Raw genomic sequence first — 24,375 nt, forward strand, 5'->3', positions numbered from 1 at the left:
TTGCAGGGGAGGTGATCAAGAATGGATCAGTCAAGTGCATCCTCAATGAAGGCATGCCCCAGTATCGCAACCCCTTTGAGAAGGGCAAGCTTATAATTCACTTTGTGGTGAACTTCCCGGATCACATTGACCCCACCATTGTTGGAAAGCTGGAGGCATTGCTGCCCCCGCGGCAAGAGTGCATGATCCCCGACAGTGCAGAGGAGGTGAGTGTACTCGGCCAGTGACGCAGCGTTTTGTTGCCGAGGTCATGTGTTCGATTTCAAATTGTGGCGGCTACATTCACGTGCCAGTGAGGGTTCAAGAAATCTACCTGGCTATATATAAATTCTTGATCTTAAAGTTGCATTAAGTGTGAGCTGAAGTTATTGGTTCCCCACTAGAAACGCAATGCAATCACTCGTATCGAGTATTGGATTTTAATTAAAAAAACTCGAGGTGTTAAAAGTTAATCTGGAGCCCTCCACTGCAGTGTCCCTAGGCCTCGTAAGGTTTCAGCACCAAAAATTTCACCAGATTTCTAGAACATTGCTTGTGGATTGTCACAAAGCACTTAATTCTAGCTATAATTATGGTATTAAATGCGTGCACAGTAAAGATGGCAGCAATACGAGCAAAGCTCTTACACAGACTGTGCCAACTGTTAGTACTAGCAACCATTCAAATATCGCCAGCTGTTCACATATAGCATCACCCAGTACAAGGTTACAGATGTGTCTGCAGAAATGTGTTGCGAGGCCAAGGTCACTGCAAGCTCATTAGTGGTAATTAGATGGCACAACAACACTTGGACAATAGATGCTCTCTCCACTCTGGCTGAAGCACTTGTAAGCTCGCTTTCAGTTCCCACTAGCGCTTTTTGAAACAGCCTGCCGCAAATCGGGCATGCCCAGTGCAGTCTCCATACTGGCATGACAAAGTGGTGCATTCTGTCCTATGCTCTAGTTTTTCGTGCACTAGCAATCAACATTTACGTGTCAAAGGACGTGTGCAAGAAGTCTGTTCATTGTTGAGAGCCTGCAGCATATACTATATATTTGCACGTGTAACCCACCACCACGTATATAATCTGCACCCTCGATTAGAACAGCCCAAAAAGAAAAAAAATATCCCGGCATATAATCTGCGCAAGTAACTGCACACAACACTGCTTAAATCTTTGCACAACTCGCCCATGTCGTATCTTCGGCCAGCGGCTCTGTTCCCCCGTTCTACAGCTATGCTGACAAAGTTGGGTTTACTTGCCAGACGTTACGTGGATGAATCGGCCGCATGATATCTGACACGAACAGTGAATGGCAGCGCCTACGGAGAAGCCCTTTCATCGGCACCAGAACAAACTTGACTGGACCAAAAATCCCAAGGGTGATTTGGCTCACCGCTGTATTTGAAGCACTTCGCGCAGACTCGGGGAGTGCCGCGGGAACAGGCACTGTGTGTGCTAACTACTAAATGCAAAATGGCGACCCATAAAGCAGACAATGGGCAAGCCTGAAAGAGGGGAGAAGGGGGAGCTTCAACACGCAGTGGTGGGGAGGAGGTGGCGTTCCCTAAAGGATGCCGAAACTTTGAAGGGCTAACCTTGCATTGAGGTGCAACTTCACAACAGCGATTGCTGTGCTGCCGTGAAGTCGCACTTCATGTCAAAATTCACATATATTCCTCACCCCCACTTTACTGTTCAATTTTGGTGTGGGTTATCTGTACAAAAATACAGTAACAGGATGCGGCAGTAGCGCTACCATCAGAATTGCCAGTGTCAATTGGGCAGCCTTCCCCAGCACACCGTGTGAATTTCCATGTTTGCCCACGTCAGTCTGCATTCAATGTCAACACTCGTAAGAACCAGTTGTTGGCATTTGTGCATCGAAGTTTTTCAGGGGCTCAAACGGTGGCAAGGGGGGTAACATTTTTTTGATGTGCCAGAAACTAGTGTCCTGAAGAAAAACTGCCTGCAAATTACGAATAGAAACGTTGACATGTACACTGTCACAATATCAGTTTTTGAGTGCCCTTTTGCGTCTATGTGATGGCGAATTCTGAAAAGCAATGCTTTTTTGAGGCCATTCAAATCCACGGTTGTGTAAGCTATAAACGGATTTCAATGCACAAATGAACTAGTACACAGTTGTCGCACTTAACACGTAGCTCTGTCGCTCGTACAAATGTTAACACTTGTGAATGTGCATCAGAAATGCCATTTCACATCAAGATAATCACGTCAGTTACTTACAAAAGCTTAGTAAGGTGAAAAAAATGTGTACGGGTTTACCGAATTGGGTTGCACTTGGCCCCATCACCAGCTCTTTCAGGTTTGCTTTCTTTTTCTTTTTATGAAGTGCACTAACAAGCATTCGCATGACACTTTGAGCTGTTACGAGATAGAAATAGCAAGCACCGCACACTTAAATGGCGCCCACTGAGATAAGCAAGGCAAAGGTCAAGCAAAGTATCCGTGCGGTAAGAACCGTAGATGGAAGCACAGTTGAAAAAGCAACCGACGGGACTCAAATTGCACTAAATGCTGTTGCATTTAGTAAATTGTAGTTGCATTAGCAGAGTACATATGCAGGTGCTACGATGTCGGCAAGCATAGGATTTGACCAAGCACCGTGAAACCTTATATATTGTAGTCCCATCAACTACAAAAAAAAAAAAAAAACCTAGTTCTACATTTGTTATAAGCATACATGCAGATGTCTGCGTAAAATTGTGATAAGGTCTGTGTGAGGCACGGAAGTGATGTGTTTCTGACAGGCCAACAAAGGCCTCCTGTGGATTTTGATGACCCGTAGACATCTTTTCGTGTCTATACGAAGCTGGGAAACAATAAATTGCATACACACGCTCTGCACGAACATGCTGGAGGGGACCGCACATGGATTCATATTGTGCTACTATGGCCGTCAGTCTAGCTGGTGCAACTGATCTCTCGCTTGGTTGCCGATAAGCATTGCCTGCACGTTGGTGGCAAGCTCCCCGTGACTGCTTGTCACCAGCCATTCCACTGGCTGCGGTGCCCTCCTGTCCAGTATTAGCTTCTTTGTCCTTGCTCAGGCCATCTGTCGGCAATCTCTCGAACATTGTACATTCACTGATCTGAATGTCAAGCTCTAGAGCAAAGCTTTCATTGTGTCTCCCCCAAACAGGTGGTCCTGCAGGACTTGGATCCCGAGCAAGAGGCACGGCGCCAGCGCCAGCACAGGGAGGCCTATGAAGAGGAGGAGGATCATTTTCATCCTCGTGGTGGTGTGCAGTGCCAGACGCATTAGGGTGTGCAAGAGACTCTTGTGGACAGCCTTTTTTAAAGAATACCAGCTCCCCTGGCGACAGAGGCAAGCAGGCGGACTCGTGAAAGTGTTGGGAGGTGGTGTTGTGAGAAACTGCTCGAAATATCTCCACAGGTTCATTTCCTGTGTCTTTCTTACTTTTCCCTCTTGTGTGCTTCAGTCTGAATGGTCCCAACACTTGTGTTAGTTGTATATATTTAGCTTGCAGGGCTCCTGTTGTGAACCACTCCCCCACACTATTTATTTGGACCTATGGAGCTGTGTAGGCCGCTGCCTGTGCGTGCAGGGCTTTGGAAAGAGTGCACCACTGACTGTTTTTTTTTTAATTGGAGCAGTTGTTATATACATTGTACTAAAACATAGGAAAAAAACATTTTTGTGCTTTTTCTGATGTTCTCATGCACATTTGTTTATTGCCCATTGTTGATTAAAGATATGCACATGCCTAAGAAATTTTCTTTTATTAAAAGATATGTACAAAGTGACAAGAGTGTCCACCTGAGTGAATGACTGAATCGTGGTGGGGTAGAGGTCTCACTGAATGGATGACTCCCTTGCACGTTGCGACACATGGTATGCTCGAAGCATCTTCTTGACAAGTCCTCCGAACTCTTCCATGTCTGCAGCTGTGTCGTTGGTATTGTAGCTGTTGGAGTCTATGCGGTACGCATTAATGTCCGGCAAATAGACATGCAGCTTACTGGGATTCTGCAAGAAGTTGTGCGCACCATTAGTAAAGCGACCTTTGAAGTTACTTCAGTGTGGCTTGAGAGATGTTGGGCAAGATCTTATTTGAGTATGCCCTTTAACTCTTTTTTTTTTTTTTTTTACCGGGCCTAGTGAAACCGATCAATTTAATAGTTTTTCTATGTTAAGCATTGCCATTAGTACTCTTCCTCGAGCAATGCCGTGCACTGTTTGGAATGACACTGCACTTTAGCTATGGGTCAGCAGATTGAGTTTTTTGGCACACTGGGGAGTGGAACAACAAATATTTGACAGCAGGTACCGTTGAAACTACCTTGCAGTGCTTTCACAGTCAATGCAAAATTTACGCTTTGGTCAACTATGTAAAATTTTTTAATGACTCGGGATCAAGACAAGAAGTTTCAACTAGGTTGTTTAATTATCCAATGTCTACGCCGTTTTAACGTTTCTAACATCTGTACAGGCTTGAGAGTGCATGCTAGGATTATTGTGTTGGACTAACATCGAGTGCAACTTAATCCCCCACCACTGCACGGTGGGTCGCTTTTACCAGTGTTTCAACAGCATATTTACAATTTATTACGAGCAATCCTTCCTGCTGTGTGGAGGTTCCACTCACACAAGAGCATGCAGTCAATTTCAGACCAACTTCTGGCTGAAGCTTGAATAGCAATCCAATCTTGCTTTTTGAACACTGCCCGTGCAGATGCTCTTATTCATTGCTGTACTGTACAAAGCACATGAAGGCTCCAGTGTCAAAGGAGCAAGACTAGACGAGCTCAATGACACAGCAAAGCTGGTATCGAACACAAAAATCAAGTACGAGGAGGCTTTTGTATGCTTCCCAACTTGACAACCATTGCTTCGAGAGCCTAAAGAATGTGGTAAAAAAAAAAACGGATGTCTGCTGCAATGATTAAAAACAAAAGTTCCCTGCAACATAAGCACTACCTGTCAAAAAACCCTAATTTAATTATTTCTGGTTTACGTCCATTCAAAACACCTGTAATCGGGATAGAAATTTACATATTGCAGTGCGGCCAACTGAAGGAACATTTCCTTATATCTAGGGATTTTAACCCTTGTTTAGGGAAGTATGGCAATTAGTTGAGGTCTAGGAAAATTTCATGCTAAGGAATTGAAATAGGGGAGCTGCTGATGTGACGGCATGTTTTGATCTCTGTCACTGCAAAGTACCTTTACTTTAGCATGCGAATGAGTCGACCGTACTGCAATGCAGCAAATGCATCTCGCCAAGTAAGTGAAAGGTGCCCTGGGCTCTTCCATGAAGTACTGCTTCTACCATTGGTACCTATAGAAGTGCTGTCGATGTTTGTGCACTATGGACGAAATAAGAGCATATATCTGTAACCAGGGAAACAAGCACATGTTTCAACACCAAGCAAGGCTGCCTGGGCGAAAATGGACGCTTATGCCTAGTGATGAGCACAAGGTTGTGGCAATAACCGCCTGATTATTCATGCGTATACTACCAAAATTTATCAGTAACCACTCGTAGACAGAGCAGCCTTGCACAGGTTCCAGGTAGTCATGTGCTTCAGCAAGTTTGGCTCAAAGGAAAGGTAAAATGGCCATGTATGTGTGTGCTTCATTGTAAATGACATGTAAGCACGCAAATGTGGTGGTGCTAGTTGGTACACGGCATGAAACAAAATTATTCGCAATCTTTACAATGGTGTCTTGGAGTGGCACACTGTCTTGACAGTTGCATTCTGTAAGGGGGGGGGGGGGGGGCAGCATTCATCTCGTACAATTTAAATATGGTTCCATGTATTCTTGGCGCGTTGCTCTACATGCAAAACAATTTTAGACAACAACAAAGTATAAACATGCCGACGTCTTCTGTGAATATGGTCTTGAAGCAGGAGGTAGTGGTGTTAGCATAACTTGCACTGTAACATCATTTCAGCTTTATTTCAGTTACTTTGTTGTTTGAATATCTTAAAATGTGCTTAAACAAAAAAATCCCAACCACATCTTGCAAAGCACTCTGGGAAAATTTTGTATTTGAGTGGGGGAAAACTGGCTTGGGAGGTTCTCGGTACTGGTATCAAGGTATATGTTGTGACTAATGCGTCTTGAAACGTTAAAACACAAGACCGATAATTAGCATATTTCTAGCGGTAAAAAGAAAACTTGAGACTGAAAAGCAGTCTTGCGAAACATGAACACAAGTATTGCCCGTCTTGTTCCTACTTTTGATGTTTGCATGCCTGCCTCTTCGTGCCACGAATTATTTGCTCAACCTTGAGTTTTTCTAACGCCCTTTAAGTTTAATCAGTATAGGGCCATGTTTTACAGGTAAAAAATAATTGCAGAAATTTTAGTGCTAAACCCCTTCCTTCACTGAAGTGTTCAGTTCATTGCATACCACTTAATGGTTTCCATCTTCCTGATTAGTGATAAGTTGCAGGAAGTAGAGGCCAGTTGCCAGAACTTATTTTGCCATTGCTTCTGGTATTTCAATTTGTTCTTCATATGGTGCTCAGCAGTACGCAGAATTATGAAAGCCTACAATTTGAAATGAACATCCAATCTTGCAAAATCTAAAATGCCGTATAGTTAGTACTCGTGCCAAATCCAAGTTGCAAGTTCGTGCATTGAGACTGGCCAAGACTACATTCAGGCCATCCTGCAGTAACATTGAGCACTACTTTTGTCGCCCTCTTGGAATCCACCTCTTGCATTGCGTTGTGCCGTCACCTAGCGGGCTCCGCGCGAAACAAAATATATGGCGTCGGCGCGCCACGGCAGGGAGAGGTGCATGAAGCGAGTGGGAATGGTTTTCATTTCCCAGGGGGTGGAGACTACGAGCCAACCAGCTTTTTGGACCACACACACACATATATATATATATATATATATATATATATATATATATATATATATATATATATATATATATATATAAATATATATATATATGCAGTTGCACTTGAAAAAAAACTGTGTGACCTTGACGAATTGTTAACTGAAGTGATGGCATTATGAGTATCTACAAGATCTCATTGTAGGAGACAGTTCAATTTCAAATCCTGAATCCTCTCGCACCACCAAGAATCTGGTGTCTCTAGGTCATGTAAATTATCCTGTACTTCGCTATCACTAATACTGCTTCGCCTTTCTAGCAAAGTTTTTTTTCTCTCTCACTGTTTTCTCCCAGTGAGTCCGAGTATAAGTGCTGCTGTTTGGCCTCATTGGTTGGCTTCAGCGGCGTGCGGCAGGGGGCAGCACAGGAAAATTAAAGAGGCCGATTGCTACTGTTTGGCCTCATTTCGGTTAATGAGTGAATTATATACAGTAAAACCTCGTTATAACGAAATGGGATATAACGAAGCAATCGTGAGTCCCCTTGAAGTTCCAATATATGCCCATGTACTGAAAACCTCGTTTAAACGAAGCTAAAATTTCCTCGCAATGGATATTACGCACCTCTTTTTTAAAGAGCGCAGCTCTTTGGCGCCCGTTCCTGCGTTTCGCGGCGCCGTCGTGCCTCGCCATAACCAGCTCCGTAGCCGCGGCCAGCGCGCGCTCCTGGCGCCATCTCTCGCGCACGGCGCGAGCCTTGCTCTCTTCGCTCCTCCTCCAATGCGACCCATGTGCGGCGGCAATCTGAACGCCGGCTGACCTCGATGATGTGCTGTGCGAAAGCCTAAACGCATAGCCGCCGCCGCCGCTACGTGAACCTGAAGCCCCTTAAACTGCGACTGCGACGCTTTGAAGAATGCCACCTCCTCCTCGCGCGCTCTGGTCGAGGTCGACGCCGCGTCGCTATTGGCCTAATAGCATCACGTGGTCCCTCGCGCCATGCATCAGCACCATTTTTGCTCGGGAAGCGTCTACGGAGCGGCGAGGAGCGCATGTTCGCGCCGCTGCTACGCTCGAGCAGTGTAGGCGGCGCCACGGTCGAGGAGGGAGCGTGAAAGAGAGGAGAAACGAGGAGTGAAGGCGGAGGAGAGTGCCGCTACTTTACGAGGGTTTTACGTGAACCCCTTCCCCCTCCTTCGCTCCGTGACAGCGAGCGCGCGATGGCGCGGTGTCCTCCGGTTGCCGAAGCGCCGGCTCGGTTAGCAGATCACGGTACGCGCTTCCCGAGCCGAAACGCAAAGCCACCTTCCGTTGACTCGCTAGCGGCGTCAGTCAGTCGCTGCCATCTCTTCGCCGCGCAACGTTCCTATGCGCCTACGCACTGCCTCCCGATAAACGAGGCAGCTACGCGTTACGTACGCTCCGTTTGCGGCGGCTGGTGCGAAATGTTCCGCACCAGACGGATTGCCCGAGGCTCACAGACGGTTCATATTATAATATAATCCACCTGCCTATATAAATAGTTTATTCTCAGCCAGTTCTTTCTGAGCCATGAGCGAGGCAACCGGAGGAAGCCCTTCGTCTGCTAAACCAGCTGCCCGATCCCAGCGCCGCCAGAATCCAGAGGTGCGCTACGCCGAACCAGGCATTGGTGCAGCAAGTATCTATCTATCCATTTCTCTATATATCTATCCATTTCTCCGACCACAAAGGTCATGACAGTCAAGGAGTGGACCCGCTCTTCCGCTGCGTGCGTGGGGCGGTGTCGTTGCCTTCGTGCGCATCATCGATATTCTACCGGTTCGTTCGTGCGAGTTCCCGCCGCGTGGATGGGTCGGCAAAAGTGCGTCACCACGAGGCAGGCAGACGAAAGCGCCAAGTGTCCCCTTGTGTCCAACCGTAAGGCTTGGATGACGAGAGAAATGTTCGCACAATGGCTGCGGGAGTGGAATAAGCAGCTAGACATTTCAACTGCTGTAGACCTGCTGAGCTCTCTAGAAGGCTTTGTTAATTCTTTGCGACCTCTCTTTGATACCTTCGAAGAGAGAGCACGCCAATCAATGTTATCAGGATGAGGGCAAACGCATCGTTTTGAGTAAGCACCCGGACGGAAAAAGCGATAGTGCGCTGCAAGGTAGGAAAAAGTTTCTCGTAGAGACCTACAATGTTCTACTTGACAGTCTAGGCTCTGCTTTGCGTGTGCGAAAGGCTGCCTACACTGAACTCTGCGAAATGTTCGGATTCTTAAAATTGCTGACAGAAGTTGGGAGCGAGGCCTCTGGCACAGCAGGCTGAGAAGTTGGTGAAAACCTAAAAAAATGATTTGGAGTCAGCATTTTCCGCTGAAATCGTTCAGTTTGCGAACTTTCTGCACAACTCTGTGTGCCAGGACACGAGTCCCCTGGGAATAGTGAAGTTGCTGCACGACAGAAAGCTTATTGGTGTGTTTCCGAACCTTTCTATTGCTTTGCGAATGTACTTAAGCATACGTGTGGCAAACTGTGAGACCGAACGATCGTTTTCCAAGTTGTCGCTGATAAAAAATCGCCTTCGTTCGAGCCCCCTTGACGACAAGGTGAACTCACTTGCTATCATGTCCATTGAAAGTGACCTCCTCCGCGATCTATCCTTCGAACAGACTACATCTGATTTCGCCAAAAGGAAGGCGCGAAAGATGCCATTTTAAAAGAGGACTGTTTGCGCTATACATGAATAGTTCCAATAAGCTCGTTGCGTCGCCTCCCAGCCTCCACTTTGCCAATGAAACGCTGAGCAGTGTAATTCAAGATATGCAAATCTTCGTTGTTCGTCTCTTATTTGTTCTTGTGATATTTAGCGTGCTTATAAAGAACTGTATTTTTGTTGTTTTTGATAGTGCCACGTTTATTTGGTATCTTCCTTGCTTGTCTTACCTTTAACGAAAATATTTTCAAATAATGTTTTGTAATTACAGTTGGTAATTTTCATGTGTATTCTAGTGCATTTTTATGGTGTTTATATTGCCTTAGGTGTTGTATATATCTTTTGCATATTTATAGAGTAACGTGTATAACGATTACTCCAGTCTGATGCTTGAATTTTAATAAACAATTTTTGGATCAAACCATGCGTCTCCTCCCGGTATCAAACTTATGGCGTTTTTCACTGGTCGATCTGGAGCGGCCGCCGAAATCCTCGAGCGAGCGCTCGGGTTTCACAAATCCGAATCGGCCAGCGGAGCGCAAAAACGCTCCGCGGGGGATCATACAGGAAGTCTGCGTTACACGTCGCACAAACCGGTTCCGGAAACCATGCCCGACTTCCACTCTACGTTTCCACGGCAACCAAACTCGCCCTCCCCCGTGCGTAATTTGACCGCGGTAGTCGCATAGTCCGTCATTTCCATGTCGCGCCCGCAAGGATTGTGCATGGACAACGTGCATAGAAGGCTTCGTACAGCACCTGCGTCACCTCGTAATCGCTGTCGACCGAGCTCTCATCGCTAAACGCGAGCTCTGCCACAGCACCGTACGCAGCCATATTGCGAAGCAACACAATGTTGTGCGTACCAACCGGGTACCGATTTCCCTTGAGGACGGAAGTGACGCGAGCTGTTTCCGCCCGAATCCGCGCCTCGGCGGCGGAGCAAGTGAGAGCGATCCGGCGCGGAGCGAGTTGATCCGAAACGACCAGTGGAACGCGCGAACCCGCTCCAGATCGACCAGTGAAATTCGGATTCGTTGCCGCGGAGCAGGAAATCCTGCTCCGAATCGACCAGTGAAAAACGCCATTAGTGATGCAAACAAAGCCTAGCTTCAGAAGGATCGACATCTGAGCTGTGTTGTGTTTTCTACGTTCTTGTTCGTCTTGAGTGCACTAAACTTTTCCTTAGCGCCTAGCTTTTCCTGAAAACAGAATGCAGATTAATCAAAAAGTGAACATATGTGTTGGTGTTTACAACAGCACGCGTTTAAAGCAAGTTTTGTTGCTTTGCTTATAATAATAACAATAATAATCCCGTTTATCGCACTTCGTTCCTTTTAATTTGGTGGAATTAAAATGAAATATGGCATATTTCCAGTAGCGTAGCAGGCGACAGGGGGGGGGGAGTCAGTATAGGGAAAGGGGGCCTGCATTCGCGTTAGCCCAGGTACCCCATTTTTCTTAATCCGGCCCTGGAGGTGCCCTTGAGGACCTTCATTACTACCTGTATACTCTGGCCCCCTGAGCGCCCGTGGGCCCCCTAAAAAAGCAACAGCGTGACCAGCAAGTCGCCAGACCACTTCTCGTGCAAACCTGTAATTGAAGTGGATCCCGTCTCATTCAAAACCACATCTTCTCACCTCCCTGTTTACTTCGACAACCTCGAAACCATTCTCTCGGTTCATTTTCCATATCGCCTCACTAGCAGCCACTACGGCTCTTTGTACGTGACTGTCAGGCAAAGGCACCTCCGGCACCGTGCACACCACGATCTGCTCCTTAGGGGATAGCTCGCGCAAGTCGTCCACCCCCTTCGCCAAGCGTTGGGCTAGTCCTGTCACTTTCCTGTTTAGGACGTCATTTAGCCCACCTGCTACTATGACAAGGTTGCGCACGCGGGAATTTTCCGCGAGCTTTGCTTTTGCTCGCTTCATGACAGAACCCAGTGTCCGCCCTGGAAATGTCCCTATCGCCACTCTTTTATCGCCTTTCACCTTCTCCACAATTGCTTCTGAGCACCTAGCCAGGTTTGAGTCGCCGGCGATAATCACCATTCCACTCTCTCCTACCTCTCCCTGCTTGCCTTTGTCCTTTTCCGCGTACTTCGGATTCGACAAGGGGCACTGACCTCTGCGCTCCTGCTTTTTGTGTGTGGCGGCCTCAAGGTAGGTGCCGCTCTTTCCAGTTACCTCCTCCCCGCGTTGCACGCATTCCATGTGCTTTGCTGACGTTCCCTCTCCTGTCACGTCGGGGGACTGTGTTCCATTGTCACGACCATTCTCGTTCACAATGGCGGCCCTGTTCAGCTTTTCCTCGGCTGCTTGAAATACTTCTTCCGCTACCTTCCGTGCATCACGCTCCCTATTTAGCTAATTTTTGAGCTCTTCAACCTGTTTGAGAAGCTTATCCTGCAAAAGCCTCCACTTTCTTCAGCCTAGTATGACACCACAGTGTGTGCCGATTGACTCGATTGCCTCTCCATTTTCATCCATCCCCTAGTCTGCCTTGAGGGACCCCCGCACACTGCCCGCTTTCCCGGCTTTCTTGCCATGTATTGCACGGCTTTTTCTAATGCAAGCACTATATATAATCAAGCACTATAATAATGCAGAGCACGTGCCTTCTAGCATGAACCGATATGCACAAGATCTTAATTCTTAAAATGTCGCAAAGTAATTCTCACCCATGTTTTAAAAGCAATCAATGCTGCACAGACTTTAGGCATGACACGTTTTCACACGTGCTCAACATCGCGGCAACGCTCTCACTTTCCTACCAAAGCAATATTCCCGATACCAAAGCACACACAGTAAAATCACAAATAGCTATTAGTCTTGCCACGTCCAAGCTACTATTTAAAGGCTATAAAGACTTAACGTCCCACCCGGTTGCACGTGTTGAAGAACCTGGCGCGAAAGGGCACTCTGACTATCCGGCAAAGCCAAATGTACACGAAACACACCCGCGCACACGAAAAAGAGACAAAATAAAACTACCCAACTAATATTTAAAGGCTAAAATAATCAGCAAATCAAAAACAGAAGCAAGCACAAAGCGTGCACAAAAAACATGATTTCGTCGCCGTCACGGAGCACTGAAAAGCACGTCCCTTCGCCACGAAATCTCAAGCCACTCCTTCCGCGCATGGATGGAAGTTATGAGCGTCCCCTTTGGAGCAGGCGGTGGGTTGCGCCACCAAGCTCTTGCTATTATACTGCTTAATGTCCTACCTAGGTTAAAAAAAGAAAGAAAAAGTATGAACTCCCACAACCAAATTTTCTGATCCCCTATTGTGAACTTTGCTTTTGTACGTCTCTGTTTTTTGTCGTTTCCATACTTCTCTTCCACCAATCTTACAATCGCCTCTTACTCTCGAGCGCAGACGCGCAAGCATAAACTAATGTCGCCACCTGTCGTCATCTGCGGAAAGCAGCGTTTCAGGGAGGGCAATCGTCTGTTCCAGGCAGAGTTTCACGAGACGTTCATTTGAGGGATCGCCAGTCCCTTGTGCGCAGGCGCGAGTAAGAGCGGGCACGAGAGAGAAAATCTGGGGGCTTTTGCTCCTTGAATATATGACTCTATCTAGGCACTACGGAGGAGGTTTCTTGCGTGTTGCATGCGTTTGTCCCCTAGACATGCCGGCATTGCGGAGTGCGGTCGAGTTAACGCTCCGCCGCTGGCTGCCCGCGCGGTGAGGCCGGGGGCACGGACTCCCCATTTGGTGATCGTTGTGTCTGAAGGGACCCGTTAATTTCTGGCTGGTGTTGTATAAGTCGCAGGTCGCTTTTTTCGTCGCGACGATAGGTTTTTTTTTTTTACATACACTGCTCCAGGAGGCCTCAGGAGAGCACCTGAGGTTATAGCAAAGCAGGCGGCGCAGGAGGGCATCCAAGGGGTAGCGGGGTGATCAAAGCTGGAAGCAGGGCGGCACGTGGGTTGGGGCTGCCGAAGCGTGCCAGGGGATGTTCGCATAAAAATTGCCTGTCCGCGATGGCGGACAACCGATCTTATACACGCCTGGCACGCGCAGGCCTCGGCCAGCCCCAATCCACGGACCAGTCGGGGTTCTAGCTTTGGTGTCCGCTATGCCGCTTTGGTTTCCTGGAGGCGCCGCCAATAACGCGAAAAAGCGACACGTTGCTGCAATTAGTGAAAAACACGATTGAATAAATATAATTACGTTGAGCCGCCAACTTGGGACGCTAAGTTCAGCACTACCGCGCACCGCGACTTCTGCAAAACGAGTCAGAACTTTGCCTCTGAAGGTATGTCGGACAGACTCTCGCACCTGCGGCGCTGGTACTGGGTTAGTCATCGTCACCGGCGGCCTTTCAACCACTTGGGTTCAACCACGGTTGCTAAGGCGCTCTGCCTTCTAGCTTTTCAATATATGCCGCGCTGTGAAACCTCCTGCGCAGTAACCTAGGCAGGGTCATAAATTCAAGTAGCAAAAGCGCCTAGAGATTTTCTCTCTCGTTCCCGCTCTTACTTGCGCCTGCGCACAAACGACTGGCGATCCCTCAAATGAACCTCTCGTGTCATTCGTTAGAGTTTCATATATTCTATGGTTCCAGGAGCGGGCAACACGCGGCAGCCCTCCCTGAAAGGCTGCTTTCTGCAGATGATGGCAGGTGGCGACACAACTCTGTGTCAGGGCAATAGACGTTAGTAAGAGGCGATTGGAGGATTGGTGGAAGAAAAGTAGGGAAACGACAAAAGACGGAGACGTACAAAAGCACAGTTCGCAATAGGGGATCAGAAAATTTGGGCGTGGCAGTTCATAGTTATTTTTTCTTTTTTCATTATTTAACCTAGGTAGGATATTAGGCAGTATAGTAGCAAGAGCTTGGTGGCGCAACCCACCGCCCCGTTCCAAAGGGGACGCTCATAACATCCATCAATCCATCCCTCCAGGACCGGTTTTTCAGACGCCATTTTTCCCATAGACGAAAACAGTTTGTCATTTTTTGCTTAGAAACCAGGCAATTAACTGTGCCAAGTGTTAAACTAAACGAAATCGACTCCAAAATGCGACCATTCTGCAAAATTTGAGGAAGGACAGTGCAGCGGTGAGCGCAAAATCTTTTTTTGAACATTGGCAGCCAAATATTCGGGACCCTGTATATCCTATATTTCGAGCTCGTAGGGTGTGTTAGGCCTAACGAAGCTGCGCTGAACGAGATCGACACCACCTCAAACTCTATGGGCAGTGCGGACGGTTTGCAAGGGCTGGAAATCGTGCATTTCAACTTCGGAAGCACGTTTACACTCAGACTGAGCGTCAATAAATCAACGCAAGCGCAGTTGCTGCGACATTCGCGTTGTCGGTGAGATGTTCGGAGGCTGATCGCACGGCGATCAGCACACTGTTTTTGTCGGCGGGGCAAAATCTTGTCATACTACGAGGACCCACTGTCGTCGGTCGCGTCTTCGTCATACGATACACGAGTTCGCTTCCTCGTCGACTACGCTGCGGGCTGCCTACGCTATTGCATACGCGCGCGTCGTCTGCTGCACGGACGCCGTACAAAACGTTACCGTTATATCGGTCATTCCAGCGACTATAGGCGGCGCGACCGTAGGTCAAAATGGCTGCCGAGACGGTAATAAGGCGAGGCGATCTCGCAAGCGTGTGCATCTCGAGCAGCAAAGCACGTCAGGCCCTCTAGCTTTGCTGCAAACCATACTTTCTCTCTCGCTAAAGAGACGCATAGGTGTGTAAATGAAGGCGAAGCTACGTTCAACGCCGGTCACATCATATATGCTGCGGCATCAAGTCCATTAGAGACGATTTTTGCAAAGGGGAGAGCAAAAATCTCGGCCCTCTCTGCAGTGGGGGTAGCCATCTCCTTCCACTGGCTGCCTTCCCACGTAGGAATCGCTGGAAACGAGGAGGCGGATGTCCTTGCTAAGGCCGCCCACCACCCGACCGTTCCACTCACCAGAGCAGTCGCAGCATCGGACTTCTCCAGGCAGAGACTCAAACAGCTGCTCACATCCAGCCATCCGGATAGCAGGGTAGCTACCAACCGCGCCCCAAAACTCCTCCCTGAGAACGGCCTCTCGCGACGGGACCGTTCCACACTCCTTCGTCTGCGCACGGGCTCCGTGTGGACGGCAGCTAGGCTCCATGCCAAGGGACGCATCGCCTCGCCGGCCTGCAGAAGGTGCGGTGACGCCGAGACCCTCGAGCACCTACTCTGCACCTGTCCAGCACTAGCCCAGGAGCGCGCTCCAGTCACTGCCACCTACCGACGGTATGGACTTCCGGCTACCTCAGAGACACACCTGCTCTTCCCGGCCCGCTACCACCTCCCAGCACTGGCAAGCCTGCTTGAATATGTGTACACAAGCGGGCTCCTAGATCGCCAATAGACTCCGGCCTCGCACGGCCTCTGCCCGAGCGCCGGCCATCGCCCCTGGATGATGCTGACGTCTGCTGCCTAAAACCAATCTCTCCCTTTCCCCCTCTATCCTCTCATCTTTCTTTCCCCGCCCCCATTCCCCATTACGCTGCGCCGTGCTCCCATATGGGCTGCAGAACTGAGCGTATTTTCCCCCTCCAAAATCACGAAGAAGAAGAAGAGCGCAGAAGCGTTGCGGAAAAAGGGAGGCGTGAACAGGAAAGACGCTCACTTGCAACTAAGTATATGTTCAGAGACAAACCACCAGGAACGTTCTCGCGCATGCGCTGTCATCGAGAATTGAAAAAAAAATGTTTACATTTTAAATATATATATATATATATATATATATATATATATATATATAATTTGCCTAAGAAATGACAGTTATAGTGGATGTGATAGCAACAACGGCACGTGCGAGTGGCCTGACAAAAGTAATTAAAAAAAAACATTCGGGGGAGAGTGACAGAGGAGGTGGCGTAGAAACTTCAGCCAAGGGCGAGGAACGTAAATTCCTTATCCATCAGATGCACTGACGGAGCACCAATAGAAAGGTTAGCACGAGCGTGAATCTGGCCTGCCTCGAGGATTTCCCTTTCGAGTCTGCCTTTGGATCTGCTTTTAATCTCGGTTTTATCGAAAAGGGGCTTACAGCCACAATACCTGCAGTGCGCAGGAAGGTGCGCGGAGTTGCTCAGGGCCTTTAAAAATGAAGAATGTTCTCTTCAGCGCCCCGTCTGCCCAATGTAAACTATCCCGCAATCGACTGGTATGTTATATACCACTTCGGTAGCACAGGAGGCGTGCGGTTTCGTGTTTCTTTCCCCAGGTCTTGTTCTTGTTGTGGCCGTTTTGCAAATGCGCACAACCAAGAAAACTTGAGAGGAGCTGTGAAGGTCCTGTTTAGGTTGCGTGAAATCGTTTTGTCTCTGAAAATATACTTAGTTGCAAGTGAGCGTCTTTCCTGCCCACGCCTCCTTTTTGCGCAACACTTCTGCGCTCCCGGCCTTTTGTAAAAATTATGTCAAACCAACTAGCCCCCTTAGAGAAAGCGAGGTCAGCGTCGAATCGCTCTGCCTGCAGACGAGTGCAATCAAGGGCCCGCGGCACTGCGTTAATGCGTGAAGGTTCTGTAAAGGTGTCGTTACTAGCCTTGAAAATGCTCACGGGCATGAAGCCATATATTTGTGTTTTCGCAAACACTTAGTAAACGCAAGCGCATACCGGTAACAGACGTTAATTGTGTTTTAAGCGCTCCTGTTTTCAACATAATCCTATGCAGTAAGAAACAAACTTTAGTGCATTTCGAAATGGAATCTAAAAAGAAAAAACGGCTGTATAATACATCCATTTACGAAACTCGTAACGTACAGGGGTGATCACGCTCGTCTCCAGCAGCGTACGGCGGAGCAAATGAACGGAACTTAAGCGTAGCTGTTTGACTAAGGACAAAGAACTTGTGCCTGAACGGGTTTCACGTTCTTACACTTGCGTTTCGATTTGTTTCTTCGTAACTCCCTTAAGATTCATTTATTCCTTGCGCAGAGCTCGGCTCGATCGCTGTAGACAAACGGGATCCCCTCTGTACGCGATTTAGTGTCATGCAAATGTAGTACGAGCTTCGTAACTAGTTGCAGTGCCTCAGGTCGTTACGCTTGTTTTAAAGTATACATATTAAAGAGAGCTTAGCAGTGAACACTCGCTACGGCGCGGTTTGAGCGCTGCGGCACGATGCATATTTAATTACTTTTTCCTCATCGGCGCGTCCACGCACACCGCCAGACCGAACCGCCGAAGGTTTCTATCACCGGGTGACTGCTTCGGAGGAGGGCAGCGTGGCGCCGTCTGCGTCACTGGAATGACCGAATACGCATGCGCACACGGAACATGCAAATCTGCAGTCAACTGCATACAGTACCAGAGGCCCCAGGTCTGGCATATGAATACAATGAATACCACCATTCTCACAAACACCATATGGTGTTTGTGAGAATGGTGGTATTCATTGTTGCGCCCAGAAAGTGTGCATTGCAAAATATTTAAATAAGGCAATGCTTTCCTGTCTTAACCCGTTCCAATCCACGCTGTGAAGGTGGCTGGCCAGCGCAGCTGTGGCATCACCTGGTCCGACAGAGCAATGTGACGTAGCCTTGAACTGGGTCCTGCCAAGCCCGAGCACGACGCCGATGTGCATAGTGACGTTGCTGTTCCTTTCGTCGTTCATCGTATTCACGCTGCTCTTCGGGAGTCCTAACTGTGCGTGGCTTGCTTTGGACACGAATCACTGCGTCCTTCCTAGCTTGAGCACGACGCCGTTGCTATTCCCTTCGCCGCTCGTCGTGTTCACGCTGCTCTTCGGGAGTCCTAACTATGCGTGGCCTTTCCGCAGCGCTATCAGAAAACAAATGAAATCAGTTGCTGGGCGGGTTTTTCTTGTACATACGAAAGTGTACTTACGTCACTCCCTGCTTAGTATGCTACAGTTGCCGCTTCCCGGCAAGTGCAGCTTATGCAGCCGTTATCTTTACCGCGAAACGCTTGCGGCGAACGCTATGCGCTAAGACGAGCTTTCTGGTTCTTTTTTTCTTTCCTCCGCACGGCCAGCGCTGCCTCGGATGGATGGATGTTATGAGCGTCCGCTTTGGAACGGGGCGGTGGGTTGCGCCACCAAGCTCTTGATATTATACTGCCTAATGTCCTACCTAGGTTAAACAATGAAAAAAAAACACACACACACAATGAACCCCCACAACCAAATTTTCTGATCCCCTATTGCCAACTATGCTTTTGTACGTCTCCATTTTTTGGCGATTCCCTACTTTTCTTCCACCAATCCTCCAATCGCCTCTTACTAATCCCTATTGCGGACATGTTTACTTTTCCACTGCTCCCGCTGAACCCAAGGGCTACAAGGAGGCCAGTGGTGCCTAAATCGACCGCTGGGTAGACGTCTTCACATTCTAATAAAACATGCTCCATAGTTTCCCTAGCGTTACCGCAGCAAGCACATGCTTATTCTTCCTTCTTATATCTCGCTTTATAGGTGCGTGTTTTAAGCATCCCGATCTCGCTTCGAAAATTAATGAGCTTCCCTTACAGTTATCATAAATCGTTTCTTTCCTGATTTCGTTTTTTCCTCTTAAGTAGTTACTCATGGCAGGTTTCTTCTCCATTGCCGCCACCCATGAGATTATTTCGGCCTCTCTTACTTTCCGCTTGACGTTCTTTGTTGCTGAGTTGCCCACCCTACAGGCCGCATACTTGCTGGTAAGCTTCCTAGTCCCTTTTCTCCACTGTGAATCAATGTTTTTCCTGTACAGATACCTGAACACTCTCCCAGCCCATTTACTTTCTTCCATATTCCTTAGCCGTTCTTCATACTGAATTTTACTGCGTGCTTCCCTCACTTCAAAACTAGTCCAGCCCATATCACCCTGAACAGCTTCATTTGCAGTCTTCCCGTGAGCGCCCAATGCGAGGCGACCCACTGACCTTTAGTTCCCATCCAGTCCCGATTGTACCCCTGATTTAAAGCAAACAACCGCATTTCCGAAAGTAAATCTTGGAACCATTACACCTTTCCAGGTACCTCGGAGGACCTCGTACCTATGTATCCCCATAGCGTTCTGTGCTTCATTGTGGCTGCATTTCTCTTCCCCTTCACTGTTATTGTTTTTTCCTGTGTTTCCATATATCTATTGCCTTCGTTTATCCATACACCAAGGTATTTATATTCTGTTACCCGAGGTATTTCCTGGCCCTGTATCGCCACTGTCTGTTCACTGTTTTCATTGAATACCATAACACCTGATTTTCTAACACTAAACTTAAAACCTAAATTGTTGCCTTCCTGTCCACAGATATTAGCCAGACGTTGCAAATCACTTTGCTTGTTAGCTAGCAACACAATGTCGACCGCATAAAATAAACCTGGAAGCTGCTGCTCTATTACTGTACCCGCCTGTTTGTATTGAAAATTAAAGCCGATATTGCTTCCTTCTAGCGCCCTCACCATCCTCACCATGTACATCATAAACAGCAGTGGGGACAAAAGGCACCTCTGCCTCAGTCCCTTGTTGATATCAACTTTCTCCTTGCTCCTCATCCCTTCCCATTCAACGCAAACGGTATTTTTGAGGTAAATCTCTCTCAAAAGCTGCAGACAATCGTCACCTAAGCCTTCCCCTTCCAGAATATCCCACAAAATGTTGCGGTCTACGTTGTCATAGGCTCCTGTAATGTCTGAAAAGGCCACATATAACGGTCTGCTTTCTACTCTTGATATTTCAATACACTAAGTAAGAACAAATAAGTTATCATCCAAACGCCTACCTATTCTGAAGCCATTCTGAAATTCTCCCAAAATGTCATAATTCTCTGCCCATGCTTGAAGGTTTAATTTGATTGTCTGCATTGCTAGCCTGTATATTACCGATGTAATCGTCAACGGTTTATACGAGTGAATTCTATCTTGATCCCTCTTACCTTTATAAATTAAATTCATTCTACTTTGTCGCCAACTGTCTGGTATCCGTCTAGCTTTTAAAGTTTTTTCCATAGCTTTCACCTGAGCATCGTTGCTTTTTGGTCCTAGTTCATTAATCAGCCTAACGGGAACCTCGCCTAGCCCTGTGGTTGTGCGCTTAGGAATTTTCTCTTCGGCTGTCTTCCAGTTGAAATTTGCCAGCACCAGCTCCTTTTCCACCTGGGTCTCCTTCATGCTCTTTTTTTTTTCTTCACATACAACCCCGTCATTTCCTTGGAAAGATTCGGCCGTTATTTTTCGGATGTAATTTATTGCCGCGTCTCCTTCCAGTCTGTTTTCATCTTCGTCTAGGATATGTTGTTGCGATCGGCTCAGCCGTCAGCGCCACCGTGTCTGTTGCAGGAAACACCGAGGCGGCCACTGTTACGGAGGCATGCTTTTGCGGCGCTCGTTTTAAACCTGTCGGTCGTTCTAAATTGTGGTTGTAAGGCAATCGAAAACATCCGAGGCCCATTTTGGACCACCGACGCTGTCGCACGATGTCCCTCGCGAATGGTACATCCGCAAGGCGCGGAAAGTACGGCCAGACGGCCGTGCGAGGAATGCCCGCTGGATCCCACCTCATCCCGCATCTATGCATCGTATTGCGGTCGATTTCACGGCCGTCTTGCCCGGCGACACGTACCTCGAGGGCGACGAAGACGCAGTCGACGTTGATTCCTCCGAGCGCGTAGTTCTGCGCGTGAAGCTCGCACAGCACCTCGCTGACGCCCACGGCGACCTGCAGCAGCTGGTGGGGCGTGACGCGTGGCTCCGAGCGCAGGAGCTGCATGAGCGGCACGTAGCCGTGCGGCGGCCGGAACGTGTGCGCCCCGCGGTCCCGCCGCGGGGCTCCTCCGTTGCTCGCGTCTGCGCACAAGCGACACACGGGATGTGCGATCGGTGGACACATCCGGGAGTGCGGAACAAACGACTGACCTGTGTCGGTCACAAGTTACGTGTCTCAAAACTGCAGTGTATGCATTTAATTGAGAGTCAATGCCATCGGTCAAGACTAAGCAGTTGCGTATGCAATTAACGTTATAAAACTGGACCGAATGAAATGACGAGATAGATACAAACAACATGCGTGTATTGCAACGGACTGCATTTTGACGCTACGGAGACATAGATATTTCATTGGCAGAAAAGGCGGAGAGGTCGACCCGAGGATTCCGTTATGAACGGAATCAGCCGGCCGTGAGCGCTGGATGACGAGAGTCACACAACGGCGACCGGAATAGGCATCGCTGCAAAATAGGGTGCGCTCTAGCCTGCTACCCTGCACTGCATGCTGAACTGGACCGAGAAGAGGGAAGCAGAGTGAAAGTACAGGATGGAGTGAATTTACCAATAAATAAATAATAAACTGATGATGATAATGAGAAAAGGAGTGACTGCATGGTCGCTCGCGAGCGAATGTTCGGAGACCAATCTTTTTGCTTCCTCTTCGCAGCGCGCAGGCTGAAATAAAAAAAAAGTTAGGCACAGCCCACCTGCGCGCGTGTTCGACCAATGCAGTGCTCTAATCTTGCGCCACTATATGCTAAAAGGAATTGCACCTTCTCTCATTTTTTTTTTTCTCGCTGGTGTCACGGTCTCGAAGCTTTTGTTTGCGAGTGAAAATCACACAGCGGCCCTATACTAAAGCTGATTGTTCAGTCCCGTGCCATTCAGAAACATGAGCAATGCTTTCGTCGACCGTGTGCCTTCTGACGCTATACAGACGTAAACTTGGCCGAGTCGGCGCACTTCTTAAGGCATCGCTGGTAAATAACTGAAATAAAATGATCGGGTTTTGCGTGCCAAAACCACGATCTGATTATGAGGCACGCCGTAGTGGGGCCTCCCGATTAATCTGGACCACCTGGGATTCTTTGACGTGAGCTGGTAAATAATTGTGCCGGGAGTTGCTCGCCCTTTAAGTGAATTAATGAAACTGGGCAAGTTGTGCTGTCGTACCTGTTTAATTTTGTCTCATAGTCCATGACGCTTTTTAATTATGACTGGTTACCAAGTTGACCCGTCCACCGTTCGCATTCCACATGCGGCTATTTACACCGTCTCTTAAACAAATCGGCGGCATGCACATGTGAAAGATTGATCAAATTTGAAATCCTTAAGGAAAACATATTTAACATTACACAAGCTTCCATTTTATTTCCGAAGCGGTATTTTTATTGTTTACTCTGGCACTCTCTATAACATTTAAGCATTATGCTGAGTACTTTCCCTCTCCATAATTTTAGAGGCAGAGTCTAGGTGGGCCGACGGCTCGCAGCTTCGCATGTGCTGTGTTCTCGCACGAAGATTACATCGCTCGCTGCTGCTGCCGTGCTTCCTCACACCAGCGTTTTGATAGCGAGTGCCCGAGGTCATCGAGTGTTCTGCGTTCACGTTTGCTTATGCGGGCTGACACCATGCTTGTTCATTTATTTAGTAAGCGAATGTTTACAAGTTTATACAGCTGATAAAACGACCGTCCTTACTTGGTATGGCTGTCTACTAATTTGCTATCGCAATCGACGTTTCAACTTTCGGACAAAACTGGGACTTTTCTTGCGTTCCATCGCTCTTTGCACGGTCCTTAACTTGTTTTCGAGCTTCTTAGTGAACCTCCAAGTTTCCGCCCCATATGTTAGCACCGGTAGATTGCAATGATTGTAAGCTTTTCTTTTCAACGACAATGGTAAGCTCACAGTCAGGATTTGGTAATGCCTGCAGTATGCACTCCAACACATTCTTGTCCTATTGTAAATTTCCTTCTCATGATCAGGGTCCCCTGTGAGCAGTTTACTCAGATAAACGTACTCCTGTATAGACTGTAGAGGCTGACCGGCGATCCTGCACTCTTGTTCCCTTGCCAGATTATTGAGCATTCACTTTGTCTTATGCATATTAATCATCAACCCCACTCTTACACTTGTGATAGGAGTTTGGACTGTTTGAATGTCGCGGCCGAATGCGCGTGACTGTTGTGCGGCGGCGACGGACGAAGAGGAAGAGAGGGGCCGGTGTCTGGGCGGAGACGGCAGCCATATCTCATGTATTCATAGTTCATTTTATATCTCGGAATATTTGTTTTCCTTTCTTTTTTCGAGTTATTTATTTATTAACCAATTTATTTTATTTTATGTATTGAGTCATATTACCACCCGATTCGTGGCCTATCCCCCTCAGTGGGTTTGTGCCATTACCTGAGGCTTCATCATCATCATCATCAGCGATCTGCCTGAGCTGCCTGGGCTGGCCTTCCGAACGAGCCGAGCAGTTCGTCTACCCAAGGCCGGTGTTCCTGGGTGTGCTGGCAGAACAGGCCGAGCTGTCCTTGGGCTTCAACCGGCCTGCTCCACTGCTGGGCGAGCATCCGACGCCGGCATGTTCCGGTGCAGCTAAGCCTTCCGAACGGTCTACCCTGTGGCGGGCAGACGTCCCGACCCTGCTGTCGCGCGAGTGGCTCGTCGTGTGCCGGGTATCCGCCCCGGCCTCCAGCCCCTGCGCCACTCGCTGCTCCAGACTCATCTTTGCGCCCCTTCGTGCCGTGAGTGTGTGATACCGACGCGCTATCGGACGCCTTCCTATATTGACGCTTAGCTTGACCATACCTAAGCGACAGACAATCATGAAGGGAACTGTGTGTGTGTTATCGTGTACGTTATCCTAGTCCCGTCCCCGTGTTATTAAAGCTTCTCTGTGTTCATTGTGCAATCCCTGTGTGTTTGAGGCCTGGGCCCACATCTCCCTTATCACACACTTGCTGTGTTAACGTCCTCAATTATTTGTTGTAATTCGTTCCCAGTGTTGCTCAGCAGGACAATGTCATCTGCAGACCGAAGGTTGCGAGATATTCGCCGTTGATCCTCACTCCTAATCCTGCCCAGTCTAATAGCTTAAAGGTCCCCTCACCAGGCCCCATATCAAATGTTCGTTATAC

The 24,375-nt window shown here is 48.1% G+C and overlaps 2 protein-coding genes across 9 annotated transcripts in view; one reads left to right on the forward strand and one right to left on the reverse strand.

Annotated features, from left to right (window-relative positions):
* The window catches only part of Droj2 (DnaJ heat shock protein family (Hsp40) member A4-like), a 35,529-nt gene extending 31,751 nt beyond the window's left edge, over positions 1-3,778 (forward strand). The window contains exons 6-7 of the mRNA XM_050180090.3: positions 7-206; positions 3,150-3,778. Coding sequence (XP_050036047.1) covers positions 7-206; positions 3,150-3,272 — 323 coding nt within the window. The 3' untranslated portion in view covers positions 3,273-3,778. The remainder of the gene's footprint in view (positions 1-6; positions 207-3,149) is intronic.
* LOC126532264 (uncharacterized) overlaps positions 3,733-24,375 on the reverse strand; it is a 253,753-nt gene continuing 233,110 nt past the window's right edge. For 5 of the 8 annotated variants that reach the window (XM_072288492.1, XM_072288496.1, XM_072288493.1 and 2 more), the window contains 2 exons: positions 21,088-21,311; positions 3,733-3,998 (listed from right to left, as the gene is read on the reverse strand). In XM_072288492.1, the coding sequence (XP_072144593.1) occupies positions 3,825-3,998; positions 21,088-21,311 (398 nt within the window). In that variant the 3' untranslated portion in view covers positions 3,733-3,824. The remainder of the gene's footprint in view (positions 3,999-21,087; positions 21,312-24,375) is intronic. The other 3 variants (XM_072288490.1, XM_072288494.1, XM_072288495.1) reach the window with 3 other exon arrangements.

The sequence above is a fragment of the Dermacentor andersoni genome, chromosome 5 (assembly GCF_023375885.2).
Source record: "Dermacentor andersoni chromosome 5, qqDerAnde1_hic_scaffold, whole genome shotgun sequence".
Lineage (NCBI taxonomy): Eukaryota > Metazoa > Arthropoda > Arachnida > Ixodida > Ixodidae > Dermacentor > Dermacentor andersoni.